The following is a 25,000-nucleotide window of genomic DNA, read 5'->3' as shown; positions in this document are numbered from 1 at the left end:
GAGTGAGTGAGTGTGTGTGTGTGTGTGTGTGTGTGTGTGTGTGTGTGTGTGAGCCTTAGCCTGGTGACTTGAGTTTAGTGTGTGTGAGAGTGAGAGGGGCCGGGGAGGAGCGGCTGCGCTCATCTTGATTTATACTTCTCTATCACACGGTGCTTTACCGATGTTTTTTTTCAATCAGCGACTAGACATAATAATATGCCCAGGGGTGCACATAACTGGTGCGCAGGTGCCCCCCCCCCCCCCCCGTTGAGAAAACGGAACCAGACCTTTTATTTACCATTTATTTGGCGCGCACCAAGTGACATCTCCAGGTGCTCATCTGAGAACTAGACCAAAAAAGTTATGTGCACCCCTATCAATACATCTTCATCAGGTCATACCATGAAGAGACTACACACAGCTTAAATTATTTGTATGAGCTCTTGTCTTATTGGATCTTGTTTATTTGATACACTTATTTGTTTTAGCTCTTGCTCATTTGATTTTCCTATGTGTCTCATCTGTTTGAGAAAGTAGGTAGCTGATATATTGCACTTTTACCTTAGCGCTAGGTATACTCTTAGTTGATTGTTTTAGAAGAGAATGCACTTCAGACTTCTGGTGATTAGTAGTTTCGTTCCCAAGGACCCCCAAAATGATATGTATTTGGCCTCAGACCCCACATTTCAAAATGTGTTGTTCCAAGGACCCCCAGAAGCAAAGATTCAAGTTAAAAATGTTCCCTTTAAAAATATATATTCAAATATTTTCACAGAGGTTAAGGTTAGGAATAAGGTTAGGTTTAGACATAGTTTTACTGAGGTTATGTTTAGGAATAAATTAGGTTTAGACATAGTTTTACTGAGGTTACGTTTAGGAATAAGGTTAGGTTTAGACATAGTTTTACTGGGGTTATGTTTAGGAATAAGGTTAGGTTTAGACATAGTTTTACTGGGGTTACGTTTAGGAATAAGGTTAGGTTTAGACATAGTTTTACTACATTTAGGAATAAGGTCAGGTTTAGACATAGTTTTACTGAGGTTAAGGTTAGGAATAAGGTTAGGTTTAGACATAGTTTTATTGAGGTTAAGGTTAGGAATAAGGTTAGGTTTAGACATAGTTTTACTGAGGTTATGTTTAGGAATAAGGTTGGGTTTAGACATAGTTTTACTGAGGTTACGTTTAGGAATAAGGTTGGGTTTAGACATAGTTTTACTCGCGATGCGACGCGATGTCAGCTTGTAGATCTGCTATTTTCAAATAAAATAGGGCTGAAGTATTAATGCATGTTTTATAATATAATAATGTATTTCTGCAAAGTAACTAGTAACTAAAGTTTTCAAATACGTTTAGAAATACTTGGTGGCGACCGTTCCGAGGTCACTGGATTTGACCCGGGACGAGCGTGTTTTGGGAGCGAGCGTTATTGTATTCGTCCTAAAAACAACAACAACAACAACAATATAATAACAATAACAATAACAACAACAACATAATAACAATAACAATAACAACAACAATATAATAACAACAACACACTGTACCTCCGGACATCTCCAGAGATGAAGGTGAAGGTAAGGGCGTGGCCACCAGGTGGGCGGTGCCACGGCTCCGGTTGGAGATCCGGTGATGTCTGAGGAACAACCCACTGGAGTGGAGTCTGAGCGCCCCTTCATCATCCTCATCATCATCCTCCTCCTCCTCAGAGCTCCTCAGATGCACACAGATGAAGATGCTTCTTTTACTAGAGCAGGAAAAAACACATCAGTATCACCATTATTTATAACCTTTTCCTCCATTACCATTAAACAGTTAAATAAATAAATAGCAAAAATAGGGCTTGTATATCCACTATTTCCTCCATTGTTGTATGGCACCGTTGTAAAACAGAAAATAATTAATTTTAACACTTGTGTTTTTATTTTACATTATTCTGGGGCTGTGCGATGCACATATCTCAATATGTATGACAAATATCTCAATAGCTATACAATATGTATAACAATATATTTAAATTCCAGACATCTTGTGTTGTTTATAGCAACTAAAGACAGTTGCTTCCTACTCAAACGTACTTGCCCCATCTGAACATGTTTAGTGCCAGGGAGCCCCATATACTACATTTGTGTTTCAAATATTACACATTTTATTTCAACATTTGTTTTGAAAATAGCAGATGTATACAGTGTGTAGGTTTAAATGTCTCATGTGGCCTATAAACTACATTAGTAGCTTATTTTCATAGTCCTGGTTGCTTATTTCTCTCACTAAATCACCACTGCTTGGTGGTGTAAAAAGTAGTCCAGTACTGAAACATAATAACATAAACATAAATAACATCACTCTGACACATGACAGTCATATCATGACAGTCATGAAGGAACTTCAACCTGGTTTTGTCTCTTTCTCCATTTACAACCCGTACATCTACATAAACGTTCACATTTACAATATAAAGTGCTGACCTCATGGCCATGGATGTTAACATTATGTACGGGTCCTCAGAAGTACCCGTATCTTCCGTATTCTTTAATAAAAAGCATTTTAATCCGATTGGTGGCCATTTTCTTGATGTGCTTTCAACTACGCGCACCTATCGGTTGGGAGGTGTACTGCACTCTGATACATAATAACTCGTTGAGAAAATGGCCACCGATCGGATTAAAATGCTTTTTATTGAACAATACTGGAGATACGGGTACTTATAAGGACCCGTACATAGTTGTAACATCCATGGCCATGAGGTAAACACTTTATATTAAAAATATGAACGTTTATGTAGATGTACGGACTGTTAATGGAGAAAGTGAAAACACCAGGTTTACATTCTGCCATGACGCTCGCGACAGACAAGCGTCACATGACCCATGGCTACACTGCTTGTTGACATGTTTGTTTACTTTTGACTCCCAGAGGAGGAGAACAGCAGGAGGTGCGAGGAGGAGGAGGAGGAGGAGGAGGAGGAGGTGTTCATAAACAACACATTAAAGCTCTTCCTGTCGGCCAGCGCGTGCAGAGGGTTGATGTTTGATGAAGGAAACCTCTCACCAAGCGACACCAGAACCATCTCCGAGGGCGCCGCCATCTTGGATGACGCAGAGCGTAAACGTACGTGCTGACGTCATGACGTATGATGATGAAGCAACGTATGTGAGAGAGAGCCGCATGGTGGAAGAAAATACATATTATTTTTTTACTTAAGTAAAAGTATCAATACTGTCTAGTGGTGGATTGAAGTAGCTCAGATATTTTACTTAAGTGAAAGTAACAATACTACAATATAAAAAATACTCAGTTACAAGTGGCATGGCCTGTGTTCAAAATGTTACTTGAGTAAAAGTACAAAAGTAGTAGTATATCAAAACATACTTAAAGCACCAAAAGTAAAAGTATCAACATTTTTTTAAATAGCAGATCTACAAGCTCACAAAGCCTCGCGACGCGTTGTGAGCTTGTAGATCGGCTATTTTCAAATAGCCTATGTATAAAATACGACTAAAGTGGTTAATGTATGTTTTATAATGTAATAATTTATATCGGCAAAGTAATTAGTAACTAAAGTTTTCAAATAATTGTAGTGGAGTAAAAGTACAATATTTGCCTCTGAGATATAGTGGAGTAGAAGTAAAAAGTATTGCAAATTGGAAATACTCCAGTAAAGTAAAAAGTAACTCAAAATTGTACTTAAGTACTTTACACCACTGATTCTCTCTCTCTCTCTCTCTCTCTCTCTCTCTCTCTCTCTCTCCTCTCTCTCTCTCTCTCTCTCTCTCTCTCTCTCTCTCTCTCTCTCTCTCTCTCTCTCTCTCTCTCTCACACACTCTCACACACACACACACACACACACACACACACACACACACACACACACACACACACACACACAACCTGTGAGAGATCAATCTGTCTGTCTGTCTGTCTGTCTGTCTGTCTCTCTCGTCTCTCTCTAACTGGTGATGTTTAATAAAAGAATGATCCTGATTGGCTGCTGAGTGAATCAGGAAGTGAAATTAAAGTTTGAGGAGTTTCCTGTCAGTAGCTTCAACCGGCTTCAACCACACACACACACACACACACACACACACACACACACACACACACAATTTTAGCCTCTGTCAGGAGGGGGGGCAATATTTTGTCACAAGGAGGGGTGGGGGTGGACACAAAAACTATGGAACTCTCTGACTGGTATTATTTTACACTATGGAATTCAATTCAATTCAATTCAATTTTATTAAAGTGTCAAATCACAACAAGTTGTCTCAAGACACTTTACATGTAGAGTAGAGACCCGACATCCCACCCTGAGCAAGCAATTTTGCGACAGTGGCAACGAAAAACTCCCTCTTAACTGGAAGAAACGTCAGGCAGACCCTAGGCTCTAGGGTGGCGGAATTGGAAATAATAGAGCATATTCACATGGCGGCCATTTTGTAATTTTGCATTGAAGAAACGGGGTGGCATTTTATTAACTTAATAATAAAATGGCCGCCGTGTGAATATGGTCTTCAGAGACCACACCCCCTTGTCACCCTGCATAATAATACATATGTGCAGAGTAGACCAGTGGAGTGGAGAGCATTTTATTTGGGTTTTCTCTTCTGAAGTGACCAGATATTTACGGGTCCATTTGGTTCCATTTGTACACTCTCAGAGTTATGGGGGTCCTTGCAAATAAAACATTTGAGAACCACTAGTAGGACTCCTAATGTGTCATATATAGTGTCGTAGTAAATCAGAGCCATACATATTCTGAAGAAAACCCAGAGACTTGACATTCAGTAATTGGGTCTTATGATTAAAATAAGAACATTATAATGGTGTGTAAATGAAGAATTTGCCACGGACACATTTGTCCGTGTACGGTCATTATTGATGACCCCTGGGTTAGACATAAGGTGCATAAGGTACAGTATGTACATGAGGAGACTTAAGGTTCATAAGGTACAGTGTGTATATGAGTTTAGACATAAGGTGCATAAGGTACAGTGTGTATATGAGGTTAGACATAAGGTGCATAAGGTACAGTGTGTATATGAGGTTAGACATAAGGTGCATAAGGTACTGTGTGTATATGATGTTAGACATAAGGTGCATAAGGTACAGTATGTACATGAGGAGACATAAGGTGCATAAGGTACAGTATGTACATGAGGCGACATAAGGTATATAAGGTACAGTATGTACATGAGGAGACATAAGGTGCATAAGGTACAGTATGTGCATTAGGTTAGACATAAGGTGCATAAGGTACAGTACATGAGGTTAGACATAAGGTGCATAAGGTACAGTATGTGCATAAGGAGACATAAGGTTCATAAGCAGCAGCTATATACATGACTATGGGCAATAATCCACACTTTGTCGTCTTTCTGGAAACAGATGATGTAACATCATATCTTTAATCTGATTGGCTGATTCTTCTAAACTATAAAACGAGTCCTCCTTCATTCTCTTTCAGACTCCAGAACTTCTCTTGAGGTAAACATGTGTTTATTCTGGTCAGTTTGTTCTGATTTGTTTATTCTGATCTGTTTATTCTCATCTGTTTATTCTTATCTGTAATATATTAGAGTATATCTATATTGTTATATTTATATTATTAAAACATACAGTATAGTTATATTGTTATACATACAACATTATCTGTATCTTTTGATAAATGAAATATATATCTATATTGTTATTAATATAAATAAACATTATGTCTGTTGATTATATACTGAATAACGTACTGTTATATTGATATATCAAATATACAGTATACAGTTTATTCATACACGCACGCACGCACGCACGCACGCACACACACACACACACACACACACACACACACACACACACACACACACAGACACACACATACACACACACACACACAAACACACACACACACGCATCCTTCTCATGTGACACATTGATCACATGACCAGTGTGTTTTTAAAGACATTTGATGGTGTCAGCGGTGAGATGTAATGAGGCTTAGATTGATGTTTAATGAACATGAACAGCATTTTACCAGCGACGCTGAACACACACACACACACACACACACACACACACACACACACACACACACACACACACACACACACACACACACACACACACACACACACACACACACACACACACACACACAGTGTGTTGTGTCATTTAAGCCCATATGATCAGGGCCCTTCTGGTAGTTCTAGAGTCAGGTTTATTCTACCTAACAACACTAGTAGGAGCTAAATGTGTTATTTTTATTATTAGTAGTATTTTGCACTGGGTTAGATAATTAGTTAGGGAAAGTTAGCCTAATGTCCGACCAATCTGTAAAATAAATGCTTACCACTAGCTTTCTTCACAAACATGTTCATAAAGGTGTCTACAAACACCTCTCAATTTGTTCCAACCCAACTCCCTTGGGATACTTTGTGGGATTCAATCAAAGTTGGGGTACCCGGAGGGCCTGGGGAAAAGCCTGGAACAATTCAAATTGGCCAAAATGAACTTGTGGGATGTCTAATTATAGGTTTTCAGGGGTCCTGAGTCTATTCCAACCCTTAGTTTTTAGTATAAAATTACTCCTGGCTATTAAAATGGCCACACCTACTTTTATCCATCACATTGTGGTGGCTGTACTAGTCATCTATCTGGGCCCTCTCAGACCCCCACCTTTCAAGCAATGCATTCTGGGATAGGTGTTAAAATGTCACAGATCACTGAAGTGAACCTTTCAGGTTCTGTTTATTCAGCTCGCTGTATCTCTGTTACACATCACTCTATAAGCCATATCTCCTAAACTGGTGGGTCAAACTGTACAACCAACATGTCAATGTGTAGCTATGATTCCCTGCTTTCATATGACATGACAACATGTCAATGTGTAGTTATGATTCCTGCTTTCATATGACATGACAACATGTCAATGTGTAGCTATGATTCCTGCTTTCATATGACATGACAACATGTCAATGTGTAGCTATGATTCCCTGCTTTCATATGACATGACAACATGTCAATGTGTAGTTATGATTCCTGCTTTCATATGACATGACAACATGTCAATGTGTAGTTATGATTCCTGCTTTCATATGACATGACAACATGTCAATGTGTAGTTATGATTCCCTGCTTTCATATGACATGACAACATGTCAATGTGTAGCTATGATTCCTGCTTTCATATGACATGACAACATGTCAATGTGTAGTTATGATTCCTGCTTTCATATGACATGACAACATGTCAATGTGTAGTTATGATTCCCTGCTTTCATATCACATGAAAAAACTAAAATGAAAACATTAACAATAACAGGCTCTGTGTCGTGGTGGGTTAGCCTGGTAAACCCTCCCTCCGGAAATCTCATTTCCATTTGATTTCAGGAGTGAGTCTGGCCTGATCGCCCATTCTGCAATATTGGCTGTGGGCTGGAGTTGGGCGGGAGTAATACCGTTGACTGACAACAACTTCAGCCAATGATCGTTTTTCCCCTTCAGCCAATCAGCAGTTAATTTTTACCACCTCCAGGCTATGCGACGCAACGGGACTTTTGAGACGGCCATGCCCAAAATAGGTTGCCTTATTCGGATACATGTGTGTCACTGCCCGCCCCGGCCGGTTCTCTGATTTTTTATTTTTAAATAGGCTCTGTCATGATTAATTGACCACATATATGAAGTTAAACAACTAAATTCTATCCAAACGATATCTTATAAGTAAATTCCGTGCCTCAAAATAGAAGTTTGAGAGCTTTTTGAAGTAAAAAAACAGCGGAGAAAATAGCGGACAGAAAAGATGGCTGCCGTTCGTGTTTTGTCGGCTGCATTCAGGCTGCACTCGGTGCCATTCGGGCTCACTCGAACTCGCCACCTGATTGGCCAACTGTCGCTGTCAATCACTGAACGATGTGCGACGACGCTGATAGGCTCGTCCGTTGGTGTACACAGTCAATATTGCAGAATGGGCGATCAGGCCAGACTCACTCCTGAAATCAAATGGAAATGAGATTTCCGGAGGGAGGGTTTACCAGGCTAGTGGTGGGTCACATGTGTATACTAAAGTGAGTTGTGTATAAAGTGCAGTATTGCTTTCAAGTAGTACAGGATGCGTTGTCAGATAAAGTGCATGATTATAGATGTTCACAAGCAGTGGTGGAACGTAACTAAATACCTGTACTCAAGTCTCTTATGTTTATTCTCTTATGTTTATTCTCTTATGTTTATTCTCTTCTGTTTATTCTCATCTGTTTATTCTGATCTGTTAAATTCAGTTCAGTTCTGATCAGTGATGATGAAGATTACAGCCACCCTCCTCATCCTCTCCTCTGTACTTCATGTCAAAGCGATCCCAGGAAGTAAGTACATTATATTTATGTTATTATATTAAAGATACTGTTATAAATCTACTCTTATTATATAAAATATGCATTCTTAGATGTACACTTTTTATATAAAATACATGGATATTTATAATGTTATATTTATATTATTAAAACATATGTGTATATTTATATTGTTATAAATACATTCTATATATATTTTGATATATGAAATGTATATCTATATTGTTATTAATATAAATAAACATTATGTCTGTTGATTATATACTGAATAACATACTGTTATATTGATATATCAAATATACATACAGTTTATTCATAGTGTTATTATTTATAATACCCTTGGCAAGCGGTATAGCACACACACGCGCACACACACACACACACACACACACACACACACACACACACACACACACACACACACACACACACACACACACACACACACACACACACACACACACACACACACACACACACACACACACACACACACACACACACACACACACACACACAAAACCTTGTTGGGAGCGGTGTGATTACAGACAGGAGACCCCAGAACCTCAGGGACCTTTTGAACGGGTTATACACAGAAGCGTCAATTATAAAAACTTATAAAAAACTGCATTTTACCCGTGGCGATGGAGGAACAACATATTCCCCACCATGGTGATTTCAGAGCAAACTCGACCCCATTAGCAGGCTCATGCCTACCACTTCACACAGGGATAGCGAGCCAAACCATGCAAAACATATTTACATTTATACCATCATGCAAAACCACTGCACATAATCAGAGCATAAAGTCATTGCAAAACAAGTCATTCCTCACAAGTCATTGCATCAGCTACAGATCTCTACCTGAATGAGGTGTGTATTATATCAGTAATGTATCAGCTGTTAGTTTGAAATTCCCATACTCACCAAGGGCGTGGTGATGTCCTTCAGAAGAAAACCCTAGTCTATTTATCTCTATAGCACTAACTTAGAAAATGAGGCTTTTTGGAAGAATAAAAGCTTCCGTTTATTTGCTCAGTTCATAGTGGGATTACAGATGTGTATTTAACAATACAAAATACAAATACTATATACAAATAGAGGAATGTTCTGGTCAGATTTACAAATGCCTTAAGTTAGGCTTGTCCTAAACTAATTTAGAATTTAGATTAAAAAGGAGGAGGTTCCATTTAGATCTCATTCAGCCTGAAATACAGGCCAGTCTAAATTTGTTAGTTCCAAAAATGTATAATACAAAATATTAATATTATTTATTATTTATAGTTATAATAATTATTAATAAACACCAAATAGGTTTCATCTCAAAATAGAGTAATTTCCCTTTTTTAATTTAAGTATTTTTTTACCTTCCTCCATGTGGAGCCATGACTGTTTAACATCTGAATAAGGTGCAGGAGAAGAAGCCCCAAAGACCTAAGAGCCCAAAGGGTCCAAAAGCCTCTCTGTGTCCACAAGCCTCTCTGTGTCCAAAAGCCTCTCTGTGTCCAAAAGCCTCCTCGCGCCTCCCTCAGCCTCCCTCAGCCTCCCTCAGTCTCCCTCAGTCTCCCTCAGCCTCCCTCAGTCTCCCTCAGCCTCCCTCAGTCTCCATCAGTCTCCCTCAGTCTCCCTCAGTCTCCCTCATTCTCCCTCAGCCTCTCTCATTCTCTCTCATTCTCTCTCATTCTCCCTCAGTCTCCCTCAGTCTCCATCAGTCTCCCTCAGTCTCCCTCAGCCTCCCTCAGTCTCCCTCAGTCTCCCTCCGTCTCCCTCATTCTCGTGTGTGTGTCCGTGTGTGTGTGTGTGTGTCCGTCCGTCCTGTCCGTGTGTTACCAGCTAATCTCTGGCACCGTTGGCCCGGTCGCTGCGAAACTGTGCACACACACTCCCTGGATGCCAATTCAGAACCTCTGCCTCAAATATTTCACATGGGCCTGTTATAGCGCCACCTGGAGGCCGATTTGTGCAAAACCCATTTGTTTACATTACTCCTACAGATTTTATCCAAACGTCATGCAATTCGGTACACAGTATCTCTATAGTGATGTGATCAACATGGATCTGTCCGATTTCCCATATTCCATCCTCCTTGGCTAAGGTTTGCTTCCAAAATTTTCAGGATTGGTCCGTTTTGAACAAAATGCCTCAAATCATGAACGCAGCTTGCAATTTCCGTGAAATTTCACAAACACATTCCCACTAGGCCAAGGAAGAAATGCCACCCTTTTTCACATTGGCCTGTTATAGCGCCACCAGCAGGTCTAATATAGCAAAACACATTTTTGGAACAAAATGCCTCAAATCATGAATGCAGTGTCCGATTGCCGTGAACGACCTAAGAATAAATGGCACCCTTTTCACATTGGCCTATTATAGTGCCACCAGGAGGCCACAATAACGTACCTGACCTGGCGGAGACCTGTGCTCCGAGGAGCACTTTTTCTAGTTGTGCCTTTTTCAACAGCCACCCATACACACAAAAAACACTTACTTTGCACCTTGCACCGACATTCAGCATGGCCATATATGGGCATACTGGGGGGTTAAATTTCCCCCAAGATGTGTCTTATACCTGAGCATAATTCAGTAAATGCAATTATACTGCATATTATCAGCAATTATACATGAGTACATTAAATCATTAATAACATCAGGTTAAATACATGAGAAAATCAAATGATTCACGTTTGCATTAAATCTATCAAATCTTACTGCCTGCTGCAAGCCTTCCAGTGCACCTCAGCAGTCATTTCAACCTGTCAGTCAATATCATATTCTTTCTTTAGGCAAATCAAGTGATAAAATAATGTAAAGCCTATATCCTAAAGTGAGCTGTGCATAAATTACGTTCTAATACGTTTCCATATGTTCAACAATTTACTCAAGTACTGTACTACAATTTTCACTATTTTTACTTCTACTCCACTACATTTCAGAGGCAAATATTATACTTTTACTCCACTACAATTATTTGAAAGCTTTAGTTACTAGTTACTTTGTAGATTTTGATTACAAAACATACACTTCATCCCTATATACATTTAGACCATTAGAAAATAGCAGATCTACAAGCTCATAATACGTCGCATTGCGACGCATTGTGAGCTTGTAGATCTGCTATTTTCAAAAGATTTTTATACATTTGAAAACTTGTGAAATGGGACATTCTGTATAATGAGTACTTTCTACTTTTGGTACTTTAAGTACATTTTGACACCAATACTTTTGTACTTTTACTCAAGTAAATAAAACATTCTGGACTTATACTTGTAACAGCTAGTATTTCTACATTGCAGTATTGATACTTTTACTTTAGTAAAACATTAGAGTACTTTTCCCACCACTGTGTATTATATTACATTATATTATATAATGTTATGTTCACATCCTGAAATAAATCATTATGAATCTGTTTCATAATATTATAATTTAAAAAAAATCTGTTGAATAAAATGTTTGACAGGAAGATACTTCATGACTGTTTAACATGATGATGATGATGATGATGATGATGAAGAAGTTTGTTGTTGAGTATATTTTAATCTTTGTTTTATTTCCAGTGTTCCATGAGCAGATTAAACTCCTTGGCTGTTCAGACACAGTTAAAGACTCATATAAAGAGAAGATGTTTGCACTGGATGGTGAAGTGATGGCGTACGCAGACTACAACAAAGGGAAGATGGTGTACCCTCAGCCTCCGTTTGTAGATCCATTCACCTGGGGGCCAGGAGCTTATGCAAGAGCTGTGGATGATCAGCACTACTGCAAAGGCCAGCTGGACATCGATGTCACTGCCTTGAAGAAACCACCAGTGAAAGGTACATGAATACTATGAACATTAATGAAAATGTTTAATCCATTCAATCCGGGAACACATATCTGTCATTTTAGATTTCTTTGGCTGTTCAAAAATAGCAGATCTACAAGCTCATAGCGCAGCACCGAGTGCCGCGCAAGAGCTGCTATTTTTTAGGGGGGAAATCATGAAAAAGGTTTGAGAACCACTGATATTATAGCAACATCTGTTTTTTTTTTGTTTTTTTTTAATGTTAGGATTTAGAAGACATTTGTAGAATCCCAAGAAGCAAATATTTGAGTTACAAATGTTTGCTTTAAAAGTATATATATATTCAAAGATTTGCGCAAACTTTCAGGATTTTTCAAAAATAGCAGATCTACAAGCTCATAGCGCGGCACCGAGTGCTGTGCTAAATGGGTTAAGCATATATATTAAGCATTTATGTTTTTTATGGTGACATATTTTCTAAATAATATGTATTTTTAGTAAACATGAATATGTGCTCAAGGTGCTTTAATGTTTAATTTACAAACCATGCATTAGTATCTGCTCTGTACAGCCTGAGCTGTAGGTGAGGTGTAGATGATACAACTATGTAGATGATACAACTATGTAGATGATACAACTATGTAGATGATACAACTATGTAGATGATACAACTATGTAGATGATACAACTATGTAGATGCAGGAGGAGAGGCTGGGGGGAGGGGGGGCATGAATGTGGACTTCAATAGTCTTTTTCATATGATAATGAGTGACCTCTGAGTTTCACATGTACGCTAGGCGAGGGAATACATGAGACACATACACTAACGTAGGCTATATAGTATGTTTTACATACATGAGACACACACACTAACGTAGGCTATATAGTATGTCTTTCATACATGAACACACACACTAACGTAGGCTATATAGTATGTTTTACATATATGAACACACACACTAACGTAGGCTATATAGTATGTCTTTCATACATGAACACACACAACTGAATCAGTTGTGTGAAGCTCCTCCCATGTGGCTTCCTGCTGTAAATGTAGCTTTGGGGAGGAGGGGGGTTGAGTGGCCCCGCCCCACTCATTAACTATTCTATTGTTATTTAATTAGCTTCCAATGGTTCTTAATCACATGTCCCATTCACCTGAAGACGCTCCCTCGTCTCTCACAGTGAGTTGCAGTCAGTGTGTGGGCTGCTAGCAGTGGTGGAAAGTAACTGAGTAGATTTACTTAAGTACTGTACTTAAGTACAATTTTGAGGTATTTGTACTTTACTTCTTCCCAGTTTTCAATACTTTTACTTCTACTCCACTACATCTCTGATCCAAATATTGTACTTTTACTCCACTACATTTACTTTAAAACTTTAGTTACTAGTTACTTTGTAGATTTTGATTATTATTACAAAACATACATTAACCACTTCAGCCCTAATACATTTTGGCCATTTGAAAATAGCAGATCTACAAGCTCACAATGTGTTGTGATGCGACACATTGTGAGCTAGTAGATCTGCTATTGGATCTGCTATAAGGATTTTCATACATTTGAAAACTTGAAAGGGACATTCTGCACAATAATGAGTACTTTTACTTTTGGTACTTAAATTATATTTCCATACCAATACTTTTGTACTTTTACTCAAGTACATTTTGAATTCTGGACTTTTACTTGTAACAGAGTATTACTATATTGCAGAATTGATACTTTTACTTAATTACTTGTAAAACATTTGAGTATTTTTTTCCACCACTGGCTGCTAGTAGCCCCGCCTTCCTCCTATTACTCTGTGGCTGTGGCTCACACACACACACACACACACACACACACACAGACACACACACACACACACACACACACACACACACACACACACACACACACACACACACACACACACACACACACACACACACACACACACACACACACAAACCTATTTTAGACTTTATGTAATGACATATTTGGCCGATAGGGGGCAGTTCGCCTAGTGTTGATATTATACATATGATAATAAAACTGAACATTAATGACATTTTTAATTGTCTATTTCCAGATGGATATGTGTACTATCAGGCTGCCCGCTGTGTGTTTAACTCCAGTGAGCTGAAGGACATACAGTTCATATCCTCATTGAATTTCGATGGTGATGAGTTCATCAGGTGGGACAGTAGAGTAGATCAGTTTGTTGGATACACTGAGTTTGGTGTGAAGAACGCAGAGCGCTGGAATAAAGATCCTTTCCAACTGGCTAGGTTCAGAGCACAACGAGAGGTATTCTGCAAACACAACATTGAGACCTACTACTCCTCTGTTCTGAACAAGAGAGGTGAGCTGATCTCAGAGCAGCACTCAACACTCATCACCTCATAAACTATAACATGACATCATAATAAATCATTCTATTCAGAGATGATTAATGGTGTTAATATTGATCTGATAATGATTATAAAACATCCCTTGGTCTGGGCCGTAGCGTGACGGTCCAGTTACCCCAGGCTGCAATGTCAGTCTGACAGCGTGTTCGACTCCCGTTCCCGACGACCTTTACTGCGTGTCACCCCCCATCTCTCTCCCCATTTCCTGTCAGCCTACTATCACCATCCCTCTCTCTAAAAACATTCAATCCCAGAACGCATCTCTGTCATTTTACATTTCTTTGGCTATTCAAAAATAGCAGATCTACAAGCTCATAGCGCGGCACCGAGTGCCGCGCTATGAGCTTGTAGATCTGCTATTTTAGAAAAATTGTGAAAATGTGTGCAAATCTTTGAACATATATTTTTTAAAGTGAACATTTGTAACTCAAATCTTTGCTTCTGGGGGTCCCTGGAACAACATATTTGGCAAATGTTTGCTTTACAAATATATATATTTAAAGATTTGCACACATTCTCACTATAAAAAATAAAAAGCAGATCTACAAGCTCACAGCGTGTCACTCGGTGCCGCGCTATGAGCTTGTAGATCTGCTATTTTTGAATAGCTAAATAAATCTAAAATGACACAGATGCGTTCCCGGATTGAATGGGTTAATATTCTGAGAAACATTTCAGATCCTCTTAAACACTAAAGCCTGATTTATATTGTATCCTAACACGCTGTCACACAGTGGAAATAGCAGATCTACAAGCTCACAACATGTGGTGTCACCAAGGGGCCAGCTTGACATTTTTACATTGACTCTAATACAGAAGAGACAGTTCATATGAATGGCCTGTAGTTTCACTGTTTTACCCTTTACTGCTGGTGTCAGAAAAAATATCTTTCCACACAATCAGAGAGCCGTCCCCTTCTGGAACCCAAACTTTTCTAATCAACCCCCCGCCCACAGGAGTGGCCCAATTCTCTCCCAACTTGCTACAAAAATCGCTCAAGCAAAACTATATAATCTCCTACATTTCATTTTCCACCTTCACATGTGTCTCCTTCTCTAATAATCATAATGTGCTATATATGGTTTGTTACACCAGCCAATCATCATCATCATCTGCGCCACACTGAGAACCTTTTGCCCCGTTGCCACATCCGTCAAACGGGAAAGAAACAAGCGCTGCCGTGGTCTATGCAAACTGCCCAAATGCTCGCCCAAATAAGACCAAAATCGCTTATACAAAAGGCAGACCTGGCAACGCAGGCTACGCCAATCATGTGACAGAGATCCACAAGCTATGGGCCACAGCCGCTATGTGCCATACACCGTATCTTAGCAACAACGAAAGTGCTCACTCTCATTGGTCGTGTCATCCTGAGGCCAGTTTCCAGACAGCAGCATCACAGAGAGCTTGCTGTTGCCATCACAGCCAACATAGAGACACACGGCCGGAAGCGGAAGGCCTACAAATCCACGCCCACTTTTGACACTCGGGGTCCGTTAGAACGATGAACTGCAGCTCTCAATGCAATCTCTATGAGAGGCATTGTAAAATACCGTCATTTCACTGGTTAACTACTGAGGCTGTAGCGATTTTTTTTGTGTTCTAATAATCTGTCCCATTTGTTTCATTTGTCCTTTTTAATGTCCCATATCTTTCATCTCGATATACTACCCACAATATACTATAATATACTCCATCAGTATGTCAAAACCGCTAGCATCGGAGATCCAGACTTTAAGTGGTCGCATCACGGACGCATCCCTTGAGGTTTTCAATACCCAGAAAACTGGCGAAAGTGGACGTTTTCAATAGGTTTTGGTCATTATCTCTGGAACAGAAGGTCCAATCTGCTCAGTTCAAAGCTTGTTGGATGCGTGACTTTGAGGACATTAAGCACGCAATGACACATTTTCGGGTTATTTTTTTTTTTAGGGGAGGCGAGATCTTAGTTGGGCAGGCGACCGCCTCTCCTGCCTCTACTACAGTGGGGTACGCTGTCGGTCGGCGCTCGGCGCTCGTAAAGACAGTGATGTCACTGAAATGCCTGTCTGCTGTCTACCCTCTGCTGTGTTAGCATTATGGGTAACTCGTTAAAGTGGCAAATTAAATGTGAAACACATCAACTATTAAGAAAACAAGAAGATATGTTGACAAAGACACTCCATACATTTGGAAACATATTTTTATTTAAATCAATATCGTCTCCAGTTAATGTACGAATATTTCAAAAGTAGGCTAATTCTCATATCCTCTCATAGGGATTGCATTGGCAGCTGCAGTTCATCGTTCTAACGGACCTCGAGTAGCGGCGCTGTCTCAAAAGTGGGCGTGAAATTTGTAGTCCCCGTGTGTCTCTATACAACAGGGCTCCGTGAGAGTTGTGCGCGCTGAGCTGGACAGCACAATCACCCTCATTTCTCCAATAAATCGCCCTGTCATAATAATAATAATAATAATAATAATAATAATAATAATAATAATAATAATAATAATAATAATATCATATCATCAATAATAATAATCTTTTTTAGGAGTGGAGCCCAAAGTGAGACTGAAGTCAATGACTCCCCCTCGTCGTGGTGAACACACTCACATGCTGAGGTGCAGCAGCTACGACTTCTATCCTAAAGTGATCCTGGTGACCTGGTGGATAGGTCAAGAACCTTTGACCTCTGGTCTCTCCTCCACCGATGAGCTGTCTGATGGAGACTGGTACTACCAGTACCACTCCTACCTGGAGTACACACCCAGGTACACACCTAACAGACACCTATATAGAAATACACACTTAATAGACACCTATACATATATTAATTCAAAATAAAAAAAGTGTTACTCACTTGCTGAAAATGGCCAATTAATTGGTAGGCTAATATTAAGTCTCTCACACACACACACACACACACACACACACACACACACAGACACACACACACACACACACACACACACACACACACACACACACACGATTCCTCCCGAGTCCCGACCATGTTTATCACCAGTCAGTCCAGTCCAGACAAAACCACGCAGCAAGCTTGTCGTCGTGCACGCATGAGGAACGCACACAGAGACCCGTGCACGAGCGCATTATACATGAATATACACACAGGAACAAGCTATTACATGTGTATCTCATTTCTAAGTTTCTTCTGCCTCTTGCCTTCATATTTTTCCTGCAATGGGGAGGGAATAGTGGTATACACAATAAACACTAGAGCGGAGGAGAGCCCAGCGGGGCATTCACGCATCACGCTCCTACAGAAAAATAGTCGGAGGACGCACGTCATGATTATTTTGGGTGGAGAAAATATCAGTATAAGCTTATCTTATTGCCTATGACAGTCTAATGCGATGGTGCCTAATTGTACTGCTGTGTGTGTGTGTGTGTGTGTGTGTGTGTGTGTGTGTGTGTGTGTGTGTGTGTGTGTGTGTGTGTGTGTGTGTGTGTGTGTGTGTGTGTGTGTGTGCGTGCGTGCGTGCGTGCGTGCGTGCGTGCGTGCGTGCGTGCGTGCGTGCGTGCGTGCGTGCGTGTGTGTGTGTGTGTGTGTGTTACAGATCAGGAGAGAAGATCACATGCATGGTTGAACATCCCAGCCTGACCGCGCCTATCAAGATGGACTGGGGTCAGTTACTGTAATCTACTGTATTCTACTGTAATCTACTGTAATGTGTTACACTCTGTTAAAAGGGTTAAATGATTATTCTCTATTTGTACCTGAAGGTATATTTGTTTTACAGAAAGTAAAAACAGGACTCCATAAAAAAAACAATACAAATACATGAAAACTTAAACTCCTAAAAAGTAACCATTCTAATAAGAAGGTCATGACAGGAGCCCCACCTACTTAGAGCTTATAAGTGTCTTGTCTAGATGAGGTACATCATCTTTGTTTACTAATGGCTGCTCCCACATCCACATGTTAGCTACCTGTACTAAAAATATTATACACAATAAAACATAGTTGGCTGCTACATGACTTGAGTAGTTGGCCACTGATATACTTTACTTTATTGTAATCTGTTTACTGTACAGTTTAACTGTACTGTACTCTGTCTTATGTCACATACTGTGTTTGGTTGTTGTCATAGTATTGTCATATGACTCCATGCCAGAGTCAGTGAAGAACAAGGTGTTTCAATCTACTGTAATAATATAATATCATATCATATCATATGATTATTATAATATAATATTTGTGTTGACAGATGACTCCATGCCAGAGTCAGTGAAGAACAAGGTGTTTCAATCTACTGTAATAATATAATATCATATCATATCATATCATATCATATCATTATTATAATATAATATTTGTATTGTCAGATTTCTCCATGCCAGAGTCAGTGAAGAACAAGGTGGCCATGGGAGCATCAGGTCTGGTTCTGGGTCTGGTCTTGTTCCTGTCTGGATTCATCTACTTCCAGTGGAAGAAACGAGGTGATTAACATGTTTAATTAACATGTTTATTACATGTTTAATTAACATGTTTAATTAACATGTTTAATTAAGTATTATACTACCAGTGGAAGAAATGAGGTCAGATCAACAGAGGATCACATGACATGTGGAACCCTCACAGAAATGCAAACAAACAAACATACAAACAAACATGTAAAGCCACAACCTAAACTGGTTTACATTGGTTTAGATTTAGAACCTTAACCGGTTTAGACCAGTTTAGACGACCTAGTTAGAGGTCAAAGTGTGTTCTATGTTGTCACATTTAGCTTTAATACATCAGTGTTACATTTAGTCCTAAATAAGAGTCAAATGTTCACATTAGTTCTGATACAACATGTGACCCTGATGACTGAACCCTAATGTTATTGTGTTGTCTGTCTGTCTGTCTGTCTGTCTGTCTGTCGGTGTGTTTGAACTGTCGCTCTTCTTCTTCTATCAGGTCGTATTCTGGTGCCGACAACCAATGACGATCTTTAGACTCCTCCCACACACCCAGGTTCACTCCCTCTTTCTTTTTAATTCACTTTTATTTAAAATGTATAAAAGTGTATAAAACTAGAACACATTCACAAAACAATATGCTGGTGTAAGAAGTGAAACAATTAGACTAGGATACAAATACAAACTACTGAATTAATTAACTTATTCAACTACTTTGAACATTGATTTTCAAAGATATAACTAATTTAATTTCTTATCATAATTAATCTAATAATCAAATTTAATAATCAAATAATTTAAAGTTGCATCAGACGACACTGTTGACAATGTGGTCAGATGTATTGATTCATCAATCAATCAAATATTCATTAATCAAATATAAACATGTTTAACGAGGCACAATGGCGAGGCGCAGTGAGAGAGTCAGCATAACCTTGCATCACCAGACTTTCCAATGATTCAGTTCATTGAATATAAGGGAAGGTTGTTCTAAAGTGTTAAAATGTTCACACAGTTAATACATTCTGATTCTTATTGGTTTATTGTCTTTTCACAGAACACCTGGGTGTGTTTTCAGAGAAGCAGACAGTCATTGCTGCCCCCTGGTGGAGAAAGGAGGAAATACATGCGTGTCCAGCTTTTAAATATGAATCAAGGACTTTGTATAACCCTAACCCTAAATATGAATAGTCATAACAGCAGCACAATGATGACATCTTCAAGCTTTTAAATAGTCATAACAGCAGCACAATGATGACATCATCAAGCTTTTAAATAGTCATAACAGCAGCACAATGATGACATCATCAAGCTTTTAAATAGGCATAACCATATATATAGAAACCTAGATACCTCATTGGCCTCTGCAGTTCATTGTAACGACTGGTCTCTCAATACAAGGCTCTTCCGCGGGGCTGTTTGACTGCTGACCAATCACATCACGTTAACTACTGGCCAATCACAGCGCGTCTAACTGACTAGTTGCTGCGCGGCTGCCTCTTAAGAAAAGACCCACCCCACCTGCCTCTGATTGGCCTACCGAACGCCCCCTTCTGTGACGCACACGGAAGTTTCCAGCTTGCCCCCCACAAGCATAGAGGAAGCGGAAGTGCGTCCGAGATGCCGACGCTTCAGAGCCAGAGGAGGCGTCTACCTTTATATGTCTATGGGAATAACAGCAGCACAATGATGACATCATCAAGCTTTTAAATAGTCATAACAGCAGCACAATGATGACATCATCAAGCTTTTAAATAGTCATAACAGCAGCACAATGATGACATCATCAAGCTTTTTAACAGATGTGTCTTTTAAACAAAATGCTAAGGATAATTAGTGTGGGAGATTCATCAAATAACTGTTATAGTGTCTGTGGTCAGAAAACACAAACATAACATGTCAGTGACAACACTTGTACTGAGTTCTACACAAAGTGATAATCAATGAGGAGCCGGTCATTATTGAGAAATAAACCCAGACAGGGTGATTAGACCCGATAGCAGAGGGTCTTTATCACCCTGAAGGGCTTTATTTCTCAATAATAACCAGCTCCCCATTGATTATCCTGCTTATTACACGGCTACTTAATAAAGAAATAAAGAAATCAACCCAAAAGTAACAAAACAAAGGATTTCATTGCTTACGATAATGAAAGTATTCCATTAATTTATGCCAGGTGTGTCCAGAGCAACACGGTCGCCTCAGAAAACAAGGGGAAGTGTTGATAAAATAGAATCAATATTCAGTTACTGTATTGATTATTTATGAGTCTTTGATTAGACAACAGTCTGTTATTGAGTTCAGAGGTCATTCACTGCCACTGACGTAAAAAACGTAATTTGTCCCGTTTACCAATCCTGCCACTGACGTAAAAAACGTAATTTAATTTTTTTTTTTTAATTTGACCCAAAGACCAAGGAGATATGATTGTTTAAAGATCTAGACTCCCATCCACTTCCTTGTTAACTTAAAACTTAAAAATTCTCGGCTCCTGAGTACTTTTTTTTTTCAATGAAAAATCTCTGGCAGTGGGCAAACGCGGCCAGCAATAATTGTGGCAGTGAATGTAATCAAAAGAAGACCAATAAGAGTGACCAATAAGAATCAAGCATTCAACCAAGCCGTGTAATAAACTATATTGAAACATTAAATAAACTAGACCATACCCGGTGAAGTGCGCAGGCGAAAGTAGTTGCAAACGTGGGGTTATTGCACGTCCTGTCGAGTGCCCTGTTGTGGCTCCCTGGCAGAGGGCAGACGTTGGTGTTGCCATGTTCGCCTATTGTAAGCGGTTTTGGGCGAATATTGGTGGTAGTGTGTTTTTGGCGTTGGTTGTGAAAGTGCAGGTGGGTGTGGGGACGCGTTGTGAGCTTGTAGATCTGCTGTTTTCCAAGAGGCAATGTATATGTGTGAAGGAGCTTCGTGTGGCCTTCTTTTCGTTGACCTTGTTGCTTGTAGGTTGCGCTTCGTTTGGGCTTGTTTTCATAGACCTTGCTGCTTGTTTCTCGCGAGAAACGTGGCAACCCTGTGCAGTGTGATCTCCCATTGTTTGACACATAAACGCTAATAATAAGCTGAGATTTGTTTAAATTAAAAAAGGGCTTCGCAGTTGTGTTCAGATGGTAATGGGCAATGGCTGTGTGCAAAATCAGATCAATTTTGCTCCAGGCAGTGAGAAGAACCGGGCACACATTTTTGCTCTCAGAGGTTTTTGCTCTCAGAGGTTTGTGGAATTATAGGAGGATGATCAAACACACAATCAGAGTTCTTCATAACATTAATATTAATATCCATCTGAATGGAAGTCAGTCAGCCATGTTTGTGAAAAAGGATTTACTATTTTATAATTGACCATAAGTCATTTATTATGTAATCATTTATAATGTGTGATAATTAATGTGTTACGATCATTATACATCACAGTTTCCCTGTGATGGGTGGACCTGGACCCTCTAGGGTGGTCTGAGGTGATGGGTGGACCTGGACCCTCTAGGGTGGTCTGAGGTGATGGGTGGACCTGGACCCTCTAGGGTGGTCTGAGGTGATGGGTGGACCCTCGTCCAACCAAATTAGACAATGTCGGTCCGCCACAGTCTAGGAAATGAATATGAAACACTGATGACATGCAATCATGTATATTAAGTAATGATTTATATGTAATCATGAGCAGGGGAGCAGATCTCATTACAACTTAGGAGGGAACCACAAACAAGGAATCTTCTCATCAATAACATCCCCAACATAGAGTTAACACTAGGATTTTAAACTAACTAATAATGTTCACAATGATTACAGTTTGTCTGACATTTGGTATAAAAAAACAAACACCAAATCCATGTTCAATGCATGAAACAAACTATAATGTTATGATGTAAATAATCCATTAGAGGTTGACATCACATGATTTAACTACAAACACATGAACATGAACACATGTTTAACTGAAGGTTTTACAAACATTCATTCTTTCACATTCATTCAAATCATTTGAGATTAGATTTTGGTAAAAGATGTACAAGCAACAACTTAAACTTAAACCCAGGATAACACAGTAAAGCGTAATGAAACACTTGTTTACAATGTGTTCCTGCAGCATAACTAAACATAAATAGTCCAATAAATGTATTTGAATTCAAATGATTTGAGAAATCTAAACTAAACAGTCAGATGACCTCTGCACAGCAGGGGGTCTGACAGGACACACTGAGTTAATGATATTTACAACATTTAGGTTTGTCTGTTTATCTGATTTAATGTTGATGAGTTAAAACAGACAACACAGCACTACACACACACACACACACACACACACACACACACACACACACACACACACACACACACACACACACACACACACACACACACACACACACACACACACACACACACACACACACACTATGTGTCTAATTCAGACAGTTTAGATATTCCTTGGTCAGTATTATTTATCTTTCCGTTTTTCAGCTCCACTGTTGTGTTTCTATCCGTTCATATTGGCTGAACTTCACTCATTAAACTAGTTAACAGCTCTGTGGACAAGTGATGATGATGAAGATTGTGGATTCATTTATGTGTCAGGTGTTGATGATCAGGACACACGGGTGGCAAAAACAAACCTTCACAAAGTATTGTGTTTACTGAATGTGAGAATGATTTCAAATGTGGAATCAGCTTCTATTCAATATAGATTTTAAATGATATCATTTATTTAAAACAGTTTATTGGAGGAACATGTCAGACATGTCCCCTCCTTCCCCCCTGGGATCTGCACCCCTGATCATGAATGGTTTGAAGTTCAGATGTTAGATTTTGGCTTTAATTTGCTTGTTTTGAATGGAATGTCACAATATCAATAAAGGAATAAGAAACATATTTTGGCCTCATGTTTTCTTAAATTTCACTCATACAGCATTTTATCTTAACTGTCTGTTAAGAGAAAATACAAGAGAAGCCAACCTCCACATTCACCAAATGTGTTTTTCCCCAGGTGTGCTGAACCCAACACAGTCTGCAATTCCATGTCGTACCTGAAGGCAGCGTTCAAGATCATTGTAAAACAAACTTTTGGATATTACTCCTTCAGAGTACACATGATCTTTATAGTCATGTGATCAAGATGGATCCGTTTGATTTTTCATATTCCATCCTGATTGGCTAAGATTGACATCTAAAGTTTGCAGGAGTGGCCAGTTTTGAACAAAATGCCGCAAATCATGAACGCAGTGTCAGATTGCGGTAAAACGTTGCACGCACATTTGCACTACGTTGAGGAACAAATGCCACCCTTTTAACATTGCCCTATTATAGTGCAAGCAGGAGGTTGTGCAAAATGCTTTAATCAGTACATATTATCTCTTTAGTCAAGTGATCAAGACGGTTCAGTCAAATTTTTCACATATTTCCACATATTTGTCCACAGAGTTGTAGACCCACATCTGAAAATATGTGGTGCCAGGGATCCCCATACAATATGTGTGTTAAAATGTTTCAAAAATATTCAAAATATTTTACTTTTTTCCCCAATATTTTTTGAAAATGGCAGAACTACAAGCTCACAACATGTTGTGATGTGACATATTGTGAGCTTGTTGATCTGATATTTTCAAATAGCCCATGCAAAGTGGTAAAACTGAGCCTTGTTGCTTCTTTTGGGCTTGTTTTCATAGACATGGCCTCTTGTTTCTTTTGAAAAATCTGGCAACACACTGCTTTACACCTGCAGTAGCCTACTAGGGAAGAGGTGAACAGATATTGAATGAAGCATCACACAGAGAAAAACTCAACGGCGCCCCCTGTAAGAGGCAATGGTGGCGCCCTGGAGAAGGCCAGCAACAAGGTGACAGACACGTCGCATTTTCGGGTCGTTTATTCGCGTCGCGTCACCCCCGCTGTGTAAAGACCTTTTACTCAGGTAAATGTTGAACAATAGACTTTTACTTGTAACAGAGTATTTCTTCATTGTGGTATTGATACTTTTACTTACTTTTTCCACCACTGGTAGAGACACAGAACAACACGTGACGCTTTGCCAAAAAAAAAAGGATCTACAAACTAACAACGCTGCTGGTTTTTGTAGATCTGTTCTTTTTGGCAAGTTACACCAT

The 25,000-nt window shown here is 39.3% G+C and overlaps 2 protein-coding genes across 3 annotated transcripts in view; one reads left to right on the top strand and one right to left on the bottom strand.

The window, feature by feature from the left end:
• The window catches only part of LOC308089538 (uncharacterized protein), a 126,361-nt gene extending 123,307 nt beyond the window's left edge, over nt 1-3,054 (bottom strand). The window contains exons 1-2 of the mRNA XM_080434328.1: nt 2,880-3,054; nt 1,524-1,723 (exon numbers count right to left, since the gene is read on the bottom strand). Of these exons, the coding sequence (XP_080290454.1) occupies nt 1,524-1,723; nt 2,880-3,046 (367 nt within the window). The 5' untranslated portion in view covers nt 3,047-3,054. The remainder of the gene's footprint in view (nt 1-1,523; nt 1,724-2,879) is intronic.
• A 5,181-nt stretch (nt 3,055-8,235) lies between these two features.
• The window catches only part of LOC308089523 (H-2 class II histocompatibility antigen, E-S beta chain-like), a 52,352-nt gene continuing 35,587 nt past the window's right edge, over nt 8,236-25,000 (top strand). The window contains exons 1-8 of one of the 2 annotated variants that reach the window (XM_080434300.1): nt 8,236-8,324; nt 11,870-12,127; nt 14,167-14,439; nt 17,020-17,239; nt 18,047-18,114; nt 18,816-18,929; nt 19,393-19,449; nt 19,951-20,086. In XM_080434300.1, the coding sequence (XP_080290426.1) occupies nt 8,258-8,324; nt 11,870-12,127; nt 14,167-14,439; nt 17,020-17,239; nt 18,047-18,114; nt 18,816-18,929; nt 19,393-19,430 (1,038 nt within the window). In that variant the 5' untranslated portion in view covers nt 8,236-8,257 and the 3' untranslated portion in view covers nt 19,431-19,449; nt 19,951-20,086. Of the gene's footprint in view, nt 8,325-11,869; nt 12,128-14,166; nt 14,440-17,019; nt 17,240-18,046; nt 18,115-18,815; nt 18,930-19,392; nt 19,450-19,950; nt 20,087-25,000 lie in introns of those variants that run through there. The other variant, XM_080434301.1, reaches the window with a different exon arrangement.

The sequence above is a fragment of the Gymnoscopelus braueri genome (genome assembly GCF_963280865.1).
Source record: "Gymnoscopelus braueri genome assembly, chromosome: 7".
Lineage (NCBI taxonomy): Eukaryota > Metazoa > Chordata > Actinopteri > Myctophiformes > Myctophidae > Gymnoscopelus > Gymnoscopelus braueri.
Note: the sequence above shows the minus strand (reverse complement) of the source record. Positions and strands in the feature narration are given on the sequence as shown.